This window comes from Schistocerca cancellata, chromosome 8 (genome assembly GCF_023864275.1).
Source record: "Schistocerca cancellata isolate TAMUIC-IGC-003103 chromosome 8, iqSchCanc2.1, whole genome shotgun sequence".
Taxonomy (NCBI): domain Eukaryota; kingdom Metazoa; phylum Arthropoda; class Insecta; order Orthoptera; family Acrididae; genus Schistocerca; species Schistocerca cancellata.
In genome coordinates this window covers 344,216,779-344,229,903 of record NC_064633.1, presented here as the reverse complement: position 1 = coordinate 344,229,903, position 13,125 = coordinate 344,216,779, and the positions used below count along the sequence as shown (strand labels likewise).

The 13,125-nt window shown below is 36.8% G+C and overlaps 1 protein-coding gene and 1 non-coding gene across 2 annotated transcripts in view; one reads left to right on the top strand and one right to left on the bottom strand.

Moving 5' to 3' along the window:
* The window catches only part of LOC126094573 (RING finger protein 121), a 96,027-nt gene extending 90,954 nt beyond the window's left edge, over positions 1–5,073 (bottom strand). The window contains exons 1-2 of the mRNA XM_049909039.1: positions 4,949–5,073; positions 4,212–4,246 (exon numbers count right to left, since the gene is read on the bottom strand). Of these exons, the coding sequence (XP_049764996.1) occupies positions 4,212–4,246; positions 4,949–4,966 (53 nt within the window). The 5' untranslated portion in view covers positions 4,967–5,073. The remainder of the gene's footprint in view (positions 1–4,211; positions 4,247–4,948) is intronic.
* Positions 5,074–6,526: 1,453 nt separating this feature from the next.
* On the top strand, positions 6,527–6,599 carry Trnap-agg (transfer RNA proline (anticodon AGG)). The gene has a single exon. It is a non-coding gene; the product is annotated as a tRNA-Pro (tRNA).
* Positions 6,600–13,125: the final 6,526 nt, after the last annotated feature.

Genomic DNA, 13,125 nt, shown 5'->3' with positions numbered 1-13,125 from the left:
TGTTTGTTGATGATGGGTTAGTGACTGGAAGGCAGGCAGACAGACAGCATTATTGAAGGTTTGAACAAGCTGAATCAGTAGTTTGAAATTACATTTCACAGAATATTTTGATATTAAATGTCATATCTTAGGATGGAATTTAAAATAAGTTTAGAGGGAATATTTGTAAATCAGTCTATGCATACAATGGTTTAAGTTTGATGATTTGAATCCAGTAGCACCACCTATGGAGCGTGGAATGGTGATAATCTTGTCGATGTCAATGAAAATCTTGTCAGTTTTGCTGTTAATTACTTACGCAGGTTTAGTAATAAACCAATGGTTAGCCATTGGAAAATGTCGAACTTCGCTTGCAGTACGTATAAGGAACCATGAAGTTCGATATATTCTTTGATGGAGACTCAACACTGATTGCCTTTCCTGATCCTGATTATGGAGGTAATATCTCAACAATATGCTCCAGCTGCAGAGGATTCTTATCTTGCGAAGAGGACACATTGCTGTTACTCCTGAAATCAACGTCTTGTGGCAACTTCAATCACGCAAGCAGAATATCAAGCCACAATCTGTTCTATCAGCAGTGTATGTTGGATATGACACCTTGGACAAGAACTTGAAATTTCAGGTTTTGACTGAACTGGCAGAACTGTGTACTGACAATCAAGCTGCCATACATACGTTGAAGAATAACTATGAAGGAAAAATAACAAGAGACAAGAATCATACTGACATTCAAAGGAAGTTCATTCAGCAATATTATGGAGTGACCATAAGTTTAAACATCTGGAAAGTTCAAGTCAACTTGCTGGTGTACTGAGAAAACCACAGACTCGGGTTGCTTGAGAAATTATGAAGAAAACTAATTATGGAAGAGTGTTGAGAGTTAACTACTTTTTTTATGTCTTGTTATTTGTGCAAAGTGCTTTTATGTTTTTTCTATGTATTTTTTTGATACTGCTATCATAGTAATTACTCTTTGCTCAGTCCATTATCTGCTGTTTCTTGTTCAAGCTTATTGTTAGCAAATAAGTTACATTAAAGTGTATCTTTTTAAACATAAAAAATAGTTACTCATCCGTAATACAAGAATTAATCAAGACTCTTTGTCTACAACTTCATGTGGCAGCAAATAGATAGAACATGCACTGATACAGTGACTGCTTGTAGGATGGCGGTGAGGGAGAGGGTCAAGAACTGATACACATTCCTTATAAAAATAGAATGCCTCTTTCAGCTCTCTCTCCATTCTGCAGGGACTGTAACCACACAGAACAGAGATGTCACACATCAGAAAGGAAGTCTCTTGGGGATACATAAACAATGTTGTTCTCTGTGCAAGAAGGGATGCATTCTGAAATCACTGTGCTTTGGGAGTCATATTAGCAATAAAGTTTTTCTCTTTCTTGCCATCTGTTGTTCTTCTGAGGTGGGGAGTTTGCAGCAAAAGAGGAGTTACCTATGAGATGTATCAGTTTCCTCAGCTGTCCATCCCACCGTAAGAACCATTTTGTACTGGGATACTGGCTATTTTTAATCTGTAATCTGTTGTTCTTGGCGCTCTGCTTGGATTTTGGGGACAGAAACATTCTTTTACTTCGTCTGTTCTGTCTGCAACTAGAACGAGTTGTTTTTCTCAATACTCTCTACTGCTAATGTTGTTTGTGTGATAGGTTTGCCAATGTGTTTACAATACTTTTTGAGTGTTGTCTTGTGAATGTTACTAGTACTATCAACAAAAATTACACTTGTACCATAACTGGGTCGACAGAAGCGTCCGATCCCACGCGTCGGCTTTGACCCGTGACGTAAGGGTGTTGTCGTGTGTGACGTCATAATGGCACGGAGTTTGGTTTGAGTGTGGCTGTCTCCAGTTCTGTTTTATCTTATTTTGTTTACTTTTCTGATCTGTTCGTTCTATCTCGTGAGATTTTTTTTTTAAATTTAAAAACACTTATTACTTATTTTAATTATCTGTTTCCTCCAATTTCTGTTTTAGTTTATTATATTTATCTTTCTGATCTGTTCGTTCTATCCCGTGAGATTTTTTTTAAAAAAAAAGACAAAAAACACTAATCAGCTACTGAAGCATCTTTATCTTCTATGGGTTGCAGGGGTTACGACCCCTGGGGAGGTGGCTGTCTTCACTTACACGTTGTAGCTATGCAAGGCATCTAAATTTGTTTATATTTAGTTTGCCCCCCCCCCCCCACCCAAAACAACCCACTTCCCGCGCTTGTCCCGTTAGTGTCATTAGGCTTCTTGTGGAAAGTGTGTGTGTGTGTGTGTGTCTATGTTTTTGTTTCCTCCATATTTGTGACGTCACGGGTCAAAGCAGACGGGCGGGATTGGACGCTTCCGTATTTCCCCCATAACTTACAGTATACACACTTACATTCACCAAACAAACATATTTTTTGATAGTTCTCAAGCAATCACTGACTATAGATGGCAACTGAGAGCCTTTGGCAATTTCCAGATGTAAATTATAGGAAATAACCACAACGTGCTTCTCAAATGATTCTAATACAACCCTGGCTTTGTGGTACAGATAATCATTAAATTAGAAAATACTATCTTATGTCAATGGCCCCCAGTTACATCTATTTTGTATTGGTCTCTCACAATCTAACAATAAGAAGGATCACAAAACTGTTTTGTAAGCAGTCTCCTTTGTAGGCTGACTGCATTTTCCCAGTATTCTACCAATGAACTGGAGTGATCACCTGCAACTGAACCTATGTGATCATTCTATTTTATACCACCACAATGTTCACCTGAAAAATTGTTGCATCTTGACAACTGTGAATATGATTTAGCAGAAAGGATTTGTTGTCAAACAACACAACCCTTTTCAATAAAGCAATAGATGTGTAACAATATTCATATCTGCACTTCAAATTTGATTGAGCATACCATGGCACATGAATGTGTTGTCAGTTACATAGACACATTTGAGACAATGTACAAATACAGGACCATTCAGAAACACTTGCCCTGTCCTGTCATTGCAGCTCACTGGCAGTGACAAGGCAAACAGCCAACCACTGTCCTGAACACAGCCTAGATGGACTTAAGCCCTTGATACCATTTCACAAACTCATAAAAAAATCAACTTTCAACCTAACCTATCCTTGGGCAATATTACAGATCAGTATGTCACCACGACTAATTCACATTCGTTAGTTTCGCAAACTCAAACACCCACCTTTCCACCTCGCCTATACTTTGTGTTAATTAATGTACAAAAAATACTACCAGCGTTCTATTCTCTATCTGTTTGCACATTTAGGCCTATGTTGTCACATGGCAGACCACCATTACATCACAGGACAAAACTGACTTCTCGTGTTGGTAGATCCCATTAAACCGCTTGGCCTTCATCAAGCATATTATTGAGTTGGTTATGTGTATTCAGTGTCTTGTGTACAAGTAGATGACTTTCCTTTTATGCCAGTGTATGAACACCCAACAAGCTTCACTATTTCCAACAGGTACTTCGTCACAGCCTGATCTTTGCTAGGTTTGGTTGAAGCAAGAGGTGCCTCAATTTCCTGCATATGGAACACTACAGACGCAATGGTTCCATACTTCATTTTGAATTAAGGTCTAGGCATTGTCAATGGACATGAGACTGCGTAAAGAGAAGTATTCTGTCTTGGTTTACTTTTAAGAAGTGCTGAGCAGCTCTCCCTGGCCTTTCAAATGACTTACTTCGCTCTGCAGTACTGTTTTCCCACAACATACTCCTAAGCAAAATTATGGCTGTTTGTAGTGCAGTAGATATGGCTAGGTCTATATTCCCTTCATATTTAGCATGCATCATTGTAATTAATCCACAATATGAAATATTCCCAAGAGGACTTGGGTGGGAAGACACTAAGTGCTATAAATATTGTAGCAAACGTATGCTGGAAATAACTGAAAACACCTAATATTTGCATGCCCAAAGGTGGAAAAATCAACAAATTACTTGGTACATTCAAATGAGATACTGGTATTTCACTTTATGGTTACAGGTTGCAAATTTTAAGCCCACTGCCAATCAAGAGGAGCACAGCTGGTTGGAGAAAAAAAAAAGACTGCTTCTAGATATATAATTTATTAGTTAACAAATATGAACTGATTTATTGGAAGTGTTACAAATTCAATAGTCAACACAAGTTTATCATCTGACAAATAATTCCAAGTAGATTATACTCAACTACACTTACCTTCGCATATCATCTTCTGACAGGTCCAGCAGTGTCTGTAAATATGAAATAAGAATTAACTTGGGAACTTCAATGCAGGGAAAACTGCAAGGTAAATTCATACGCATACATACACAACCTTTTTTTCAGATAGAAAACAAAGGATGTATATTTTACTTAAATATTATGAAAGAATGTGCAGCGTATGACATTAATTTCATGCTGTAAAGTGTCTGCGTTCGAGTGCTCTATGTCGAGTTCTCTTGTCAAAATAAACACGTAGAGATACGGAACTAAAATCCATGAAGACGTTGGAGGCTTTCGTAAAAAAAAGTCGTCGGTTGACTGCGACATTAACATAATACTTGTGAATTCACTCGTTCCGTTAGCAGGGGTTTTGGTATCTATACAACTCTTATTCTAATTCAGCAACAATTTATGTGCGGTATGGGATGAGGAACTAAAGTAATGACATACAACATGGATTTCAAAGTGCTTATCACTAAATTAATTAACTTATTTCCATGGCCCTCTGAAAAGGCATAGCAAATGAACAACAAGACAGTATGTTTTTCTAACAATGCACTAGCATCTGATGTACAGTTAGGCACTCGCTGAAATAACTGCGCAAATACAGAATGAGGAAATGTGTTTATGGACTGCTTGTACAATATTTTCAAGTATCACATTACTCGTGCTTAGTGCACTAAGTTAACATAAAGATTACTCAGGGATTATAACGTGTCATATGTACTTACTCTGTTCAGTTCATCCATATTTGTAGGTCGAATTTACAAACAATGCAACTTACAGAAAAACAATCACACACACATCCATGCCTCTCGCCTGACTAGAGTAAACAATACACTATCAATGTGCCAGGTCTCGTCTGCTGTAAGCGTCGTCGTGCAGGCCTGCCACTATTGAAATAGAAATAAGGGTCGATTGTATGCGACAAAGCCCGTATCGCTGCCTTATCTATTTGTTTATTTATTTACATCTTAAATCTTTTAGCACAAATATTATACCATTGAACTGAATAAATTACAAACAATTTATCAAAAATATTTGATACTAGCAAAAATTTGCTTAATATACTATACATTGTTTACGCACTCCCATTTTCTTACACACTTTGTAGGATTACTTGACAGAGTCTTCAAATTTACAGTTCGTTTAGACAGTTTCATTTTCAAGATCCGCCAAGGTTGTACGTCATGGGAACTCTGTGGAAAGTACGTAATGTGGGACTTCCTACCCCTGCTACACGCTTACCCTTAACCCATTCCTAACTCAACAAAACGTCGTCACAGTGAATTTTTACCTATACTATCTCGCTCAGCCAACTAACAACCCCCCTCCCCCCCCCCCCCCAACACGTACACACACTCTTAACCATTACCCTGGACGCTAGGGATGGGAAAAACCGTCTTGTTAAAACACATACCGCTGTTTTAGTTATGACTATCACGTATTTTTCTGTATTCGCTTGGTTACGCTTATAACATTTTTTTAAAATTTTCTACTGATGATCAGATAAACAACCGGTATATCAATTTGACATAGGAGCAACGTTAAAATTTTTGGGTATTAAATAAAACACTTTTTTGAAAGGATAAATGATGATTCACAAAATTTCCATTGCACTGAAATACTGGGTTATTATAGAAAATGGGAGAAGCTATCAGTGCTATTCTAACAAGTTAACCAGCAGTTAAAAATGAACAACACACATGTGACATAAGAATCGGTACAGTAATGCACAGACGATAATGTACCAGATGTCCTTTACAATCCTTCGATTTTTGGGAGCAGAGTGAAAGGACGCATGTCAGGCTATTCGTTGCAGCTCAGCAATATTTATCGTAGGTATTATGTTCTGGGCTTCTGAAAGATTGGTATCAGTATTGTCTTTGAATTATGTTTCTGATTAAAGGAGTCAACTTACAGATCAACGCGTTATAGAACAAGTATTTAAGAACATAGTGGGTAATAAATATTGGCTACTGGATTATTTCATTAGTGAAATTTTAACTATTGTCATGTAGTTGTTCTTGCTAAATGCTCCATTTTGCCTGCTGTCTAAATTGTTCATTTCAGTTTTTTGAAGGAGCATTTTTATATGATTATACGAATGCATGGTGGCATGGTGCATGATAAGCAATGGATCCGCCTTCTTCAGTACGGATGCACAAGTATGCCTGACCTCCTGCATGAATCTCTGAGTAGCAAGCACGGAAGAATGGACAGCGACTGTGAATAGGTGGCGTTCAGTGAGAATGTGGATCGGCCATGAAGTGTGCCGAAATAGTCTGAGCAGTTATGATAACATTCTGTGCTAGGTGGCGCAGTGGTCAACGCATCTGCCTAGGAAGCAGGAGATTCCAGGTTCGAATCCCGGTCCAGCACACATTTTCAATCATTGCCACTGATTCTGCATAATATTCCAATGCAGCTGACATCAGTAATCCCTTCTCTTTCCTTTCTCTGCCCTCTATTTTGAATTTACATATCATGGAGCATTTTTAGTTTCATCAATAAGAAATCAGTTCTATTCAGAATCTGTTAAAAAAGTAAATGGATATATTCGATTACGAAATGGATTTTTCATTCGAAATAATTAAAGAAAAAGAATGCCAAAAATTTTACTTAAAAGTTTGTTATTAGTTTGCCTTTTCTACGAAATAATAAAAGAGAAAGGAACCTTAGCAACAGTAATAAATTAAAAACTTAACAATTCAAAATAGTTTGTTATTCGTTTGCCTTTTCTACAAAATAATAAAAGAGAAAGGAACCTTAGCAACAGTAATAAATTAAAAACATAACAATTCAAAATAGAAAGGGGCTAATCTGTTGCCTGTGTCTACATATTATAGGTTTAACTGCTTGTAGATTTCGAAATTGACAACTTAACAGGAAAAACAGTCGCCAAACTCATTTCCATCCTTTCTCACTAACTATCAGTAACATTCAAATAATGATGTGATCTCTGAACACAACATGAGTTTTGAGCACAGTTTGAAAATTAGAATCAATGGGAGAAAATTGGTAATATATTGTAATATTGCAGTACTAAAGACTTTAGCACAGCTACTCTCTTCGTTTTATCAGTGTGATGAAACATTTTCAAACTTCCACAGACTGTGTTCATCATTTAAGCCTCTTTCAAACACATACTCAGTGACCGGTCAATGACCCCAGGGCACAGTCACCAGATATTTTTATATGTTGGGAAATAGGCCCAATTTCTGTATTTGGTATATGATTGTTACTTCACTACTCAGAGATGCTCTTAAGTCTAAAGCATTAAAAGCCTTCAAGTAACTGGTAACCACTAAGTTCTTTAAGCCTTGCTTTTTTTATTCCATGTTTCAGTAATCTCAGATGCAATCGTTTCACTCTATAGATATTGATTGGAGCCAGTGTGAGCTGTTAGAGCTAAGTTAAGTTTCGACCTCATGGAGTGTGAAATGTGGAGAAAACAAGAAGGAGAACTTTGTCACTATGTTCAGGATGGACATAAGAGTGGGAATGTTGAATGTTTGCTATAAAGTGATGCAATTTTGGTTTGTATGCATGCAGATATGAGTAATCAGCAGCTATGGTATAAATCACACATGGAGTAACAAGGCTGTGTGAAGGCATATCACAGAGTCATTCATGTTCAAAGACACTTGTTAAACTACTTATTTTTCAGTTGATACACAACACGGGTTTGCCATGTTGCTATAGTGCTACTGTTGTGCATCCCAAAGTGTACCGTCATGTACCAATAACAGGTAGAGAGCTGAAGCTCAACTTAGTATCGACAACTTATAAGCAACATGTGATTTCACACTGCTGCAAAACTTTGCAATCCAGCATTCACTGTACGTGTTCAACAGTTAAAATTTAATCTCATATTCATTACAACTAACATTTGCCATTTTTTAATGTGGACAAATTTAAATCTAGGACCTGAGCTACAAGGATAGGTGGCATTGCACACAACTGAGATATAATTGGGTGACAATAAAATTTTTGGCGACTTTTGAACATTTTCAACCAACAACTGTTTGTACTGATATAGTATACCAGAATTATGTTTTTTTAGTTTCTTTCACGAACTGATGGTTTGCTTTAAACCTAATCTCTCTTAAAACTTCATTTCTTTCTGCCCTGGCTATCCTCTGAGCTTTGCACTGACTTCCCCAGCCAATTAGAAGGGAATCTAGTGTTTAACATAGGATTTGAACCATGCTTCAAAGCCAGCAGTTTTCAACTGAACATAAATTGCTATAATCCAATGACTGAACGATGTCAGTTTTCACAGTGCGAGACATGAAACTACATTGTCGGCAACAACACTGAACCAAATGTCGCTATATTGAAGGTGAAAAATCGCTAAATGTCGCTAAATAATTTTGAGGGAATTGACAAATTGAAATTCAAAAATATTTTTGTATACTTTTATTATTTCAGATCTTTTTGTTTACCCACCCACCCACTCACACACACACACACACACACACACACACACACACATACACACACACACACAAACACACACACACTACACACACACACAATTTATTCATCATCATTGTCCAAACTGTCAATTAGACAGATTAAATGGTACTGAAGTTTCCCCACAGTTGAAAGTGATAGCTGTGCATTGCTATCATCTTTAGTAATAAATATGGTTCCAGTAAGTCTTTGTACATTCATTGGTAACTCACAATAAAAACATTTTTATTCATTCTTTTTGTGGTGCTTTTGATCATCAGTATAGAATTCAATGAGTAAGACCAAGGCCACTGCAGAGTTTTAATACGACCATATTCTTGGCATAAAAAATTCGTTCTATCTCTGCATTTGAATGCGGCAATAACAACACAGTAACTTGAAGAGTGCACAACTCTTTGAATGGATTTAGATTTCCAGCATCTTTATGTGACAGAACTTCGATCCAAAAATCGACTAAATTCTCTATGTTTTGCCATGAAACGAAATTGATATCATTCCATTGTTGTGAGATTTTTTCCACTCCTTGATGTCATTATATCCCAGTTCTTTTGTTAACTCAATGACATCATGACTAATTGTTTTAGTTTGTAAAACTTCTCTGACTGACAATTTGTTGACAGACAGAGGACAAATGAAGGAGTCGGACAATTTGTTCATTTTGGTTAAAATTTCAATACTAGGTGGAAGTCTATTTTCTAATTCTTTTATAAACTTCACAATAAAGTCAATGGATCGTTTTGTTGCAAGTTTGATACTGTCTACAGACAAGTTCAGCATGCTAGCACAGGTTTCAAAAGCATAACTGAGAGTAGTATAGCGACTAAGACGACTTCCTTGAACAGATGTAGTAAGGACATTCAAGGTAACAGCAGGCTCATAAATTACTCTTTTACAAACTCATAGCAAAAGAAAAGTAAGCGTATCCAGCTTCTTTGTGGGATCAGAGTTTTCACTCTCAGCCGCTTTCATGGCTGTTTTGACTTCGCCTAAAACACTTTGTAAATAACTTACGTACATCAAGTTGTTTGGATCTTCGAACATAGAATGGAGCAGTTCTGCTGTGTAACAATTTTCTCTAGTTTCACATCTAGAGAAGTGCAATTTCAGTTCATCACACTGTTGTAAAATACGATAGACTGTTGGTTCTATGGAAAGCCATCACATAGCAAATACTTTAAGAATTTTCAGTGGTGCTTTGCCGCAATTTATTGTTTTAAATATTTGTCTGTATTCATATTGACGACTTGGATATTGAATAAAATCAGTTGTAGGTTTCTCTTATCATATATTCTACGTTTTGGGGTATAGTGTTCTCTGAAGTGTGACTCGCTGCCAGTTGTAAAGAATGACATATGCAATGAACAAGTACAAGATTTGGCAGTCCATAATCAGTTTTTAAAATTTTGTGTAGACCGTTATTCACTGCTGTAATAACTCATGCATTGTCTGTACCTACTTCAAGGAAATTTTCAATTTCCAGGTTGTGATCTCTTAAAGTTACTACGATTGCATCAGCCTGACCTTTCACATTGGCGTTTTCATGGGAGTAAGCGATAAAAATTCGATATAATTTTTCTTTGTGATTCACTATATCTTATTGCAGTTTCTAGATGTTTTAAAATTCATCTACCAACAGACTAAATTTTTCATTATCGATATCAGCTCGCAGTACTTCCTTGAAATGTGAACCCAACATTTCACTTTTCATGTTTGAACACTTCATTCGATGTAATTATAAGTCTGTGGTGGATTTAGAGTCACAAAATACATTTATACACAATTCTCCCAAATGCTCCAAAGTCAAAAACGAACAATGTTCAACACTGAACAATGCAAGTAATGATTCTGCTTTACTAGAAGGTCTAATATTGTCCATTTTTTGTACTGGCAAGGTCTTCTGTGCCGATTTTATATCAAGTCTCAGTTTATGTTTCTTGGTTTCAATGTGTTTTTTATATCACTCAGTTTAGCATAAAATTCAGTTTGGCAGTAGCGACACATACATTTAATATCATTGCCAGAAACTGGTGTCAGCTATCCTTTAAATTCAGCTTATTATTTTTTGTACATTTGAGTGTAGCACTTTCTCTTCACTGGTAAATCCATTACACCACACTGTATTCGCTCACCATACACAATGTAACACAAACAAACGAATATGTGCAAAAATACACTTGAGCACAACCTTAGCAATAACAATGCCATTCAAAGCTGCCCAAACACTTCCAAAATGGCACGAGACATCTATCGATTCCAAGGTACCTGAACAGCTCTGAAGTGGTACAAGATAAATGCTGATTTCAGAGTGTCTTGCTCTAACTTTTTGAAATATCAGACAGCTGCTCTTTTGGAGTATGGTTAGCGTTTTCCAAAAGAACTAATAGTGAGCCACATGTATTCTCAAGAGAAGTTGCACATAGTAGTTGAAAAAAGGTAGTTTAAGAAATTGTAAGAGAAGTCTCTAAACAAATTTAGTCGTTAAACAGTTTTAAAATGTTGTGTTTGATGTCGAAATGTTTCTTAATCTACTGACAAATTCTCTAAATTGGAAACGCTGCGAAAGGGGATTGCATTGTTGCCGGTTCCAAGCAACAGTTGGGGTATGCACATACGTGTGGTCCGTGCTCGAAGAAAGCGTGTGTACTGCAAATTATGTCTCGCTTGCTTGTGCAGAATTTGTCGCTTACCACCACAATCAGCAGTGGCAATTCGCAACAAATGGAATAAAAATTCGCTAAATAACTACGATCATGTTTAATGCTCGCATTGGCTACTACATTCATAGCAGAGCGCTGAGAGCACTACTGAGCACTCGTTGGCTGTCGGAGAATGCGTGACGTAGATGCAAAGAACAAGCCTAAACTCGACCGCCATCGTTCATGATTTCAACTATAAAGGTGAAAGAAATTATAAGTAACAGATAAAAATCTTTATGAAAAGAATAAAAACAGTATATAATCCTGACAGAACGCTTAACTAAACTTATAATGGGAATTTATTTACCCAACACCCACCAACATTTAATGGCAACTAAATACTCTGTTTTAAGCATTGTAATTAGGTAAGAGATCGATACATACAGAACAATATAACATCTTTTCAGATCTACTAGAAATGACATAGAGCTTAAAACTGAAACACTTAAGGTTTACAGTGGCATCTTCTTATGACATTTCGTTTTTGTTTCCAGCTCATCTGATATTGATAAGAGGTTAATCAAAACTGACCAGGGTACAAATCTCAGCATAGCTGGTATCGAATTGCTCTGATGGATGCATAGCAGTCCTGATGTAGGTAGCAGAACCTGGGGCCATTACAAAAGAAGTGAGTTCTTTTTTTTTCATTCTAAAAATATTTTAAAAGTTCTTGTGTTCTGCACTGAGGCAGCAAAGCTTATCTCGTCTAGCAATACTATCAACAGAAGGACAGTATGGCTACAGGACTGTTTACCTTGCAACTGGGCATAACAAAAATGTTAAAAAATATCAACTGGCAGTACTAGGAATATCTTTCAGCTGTACATGTCTCAGTCGCTTAGAGATCATTAAGATAAAATCAGAAAATAACAGAGACCACTTTCTTTGTGTTCCATGGAATGTGACTAGAGTAATGTAGTTAGAATTTTATAACTGAATTTGGAATGTAAATCAACCCAGCAAACACTGACGTTCTTTGATAACAGAGACCACTTTCTTTGTGTTCCATGGAATGTGACTAGAGTAATGTAGTTAGAATTTTATAACTGAATTTGGAATGTAAATCAACCCAGCAAACACTGACGTTCTTTGATGCGTATTCTGCTTGACATTCCGACTCGAACTGAACCTGAGCTTAGGACCATTTGAGCTACTTATATACCGGTTTTCAGTTCAAACTGACTGCAAGAAAGACAATGCTGCAATTCTCGATTTTTCATCTTCTACCTATATGTTGCGATTTCCGTTAGGTCGCACTAGTTGGTAGTCTACGTAACAGTTTGTTTAATAGAACTGAGTAATCTACACAATAGTCTTCATACACAAGTAAAATGTTAAGTAGGTGCCAATGTTCGTAGCGTTTTCCCGTGAGTTTAATAAACATAACAGATACACTTAACAGATACTTTAATGACCAATATTATATTTTCCTTCCTTCACTATTTACATCAGTCTGCCAACACTGAACTAACTTTTCGACTCGCGACTGTAGGTTTTAAGGCGAAGAACTCGTCGAGTCATGCTTTTCATTCGAGAACGAAATTACTTGAAAGTTGTTCGATTGAAAGCGGAAAATATGAAAATCTGAAGGCTCAAGATCAGCTGAGTAAGGTATGTGTGGGATTACTTCACAACCCAACTCCTATATAATGTTTTTTGGTAGTCTAGTGTAATGCCGGCGGGCGCTATCGTGGAACAGCATCACTTCATGCAGTCTGCCTGGTCGTTGTTCT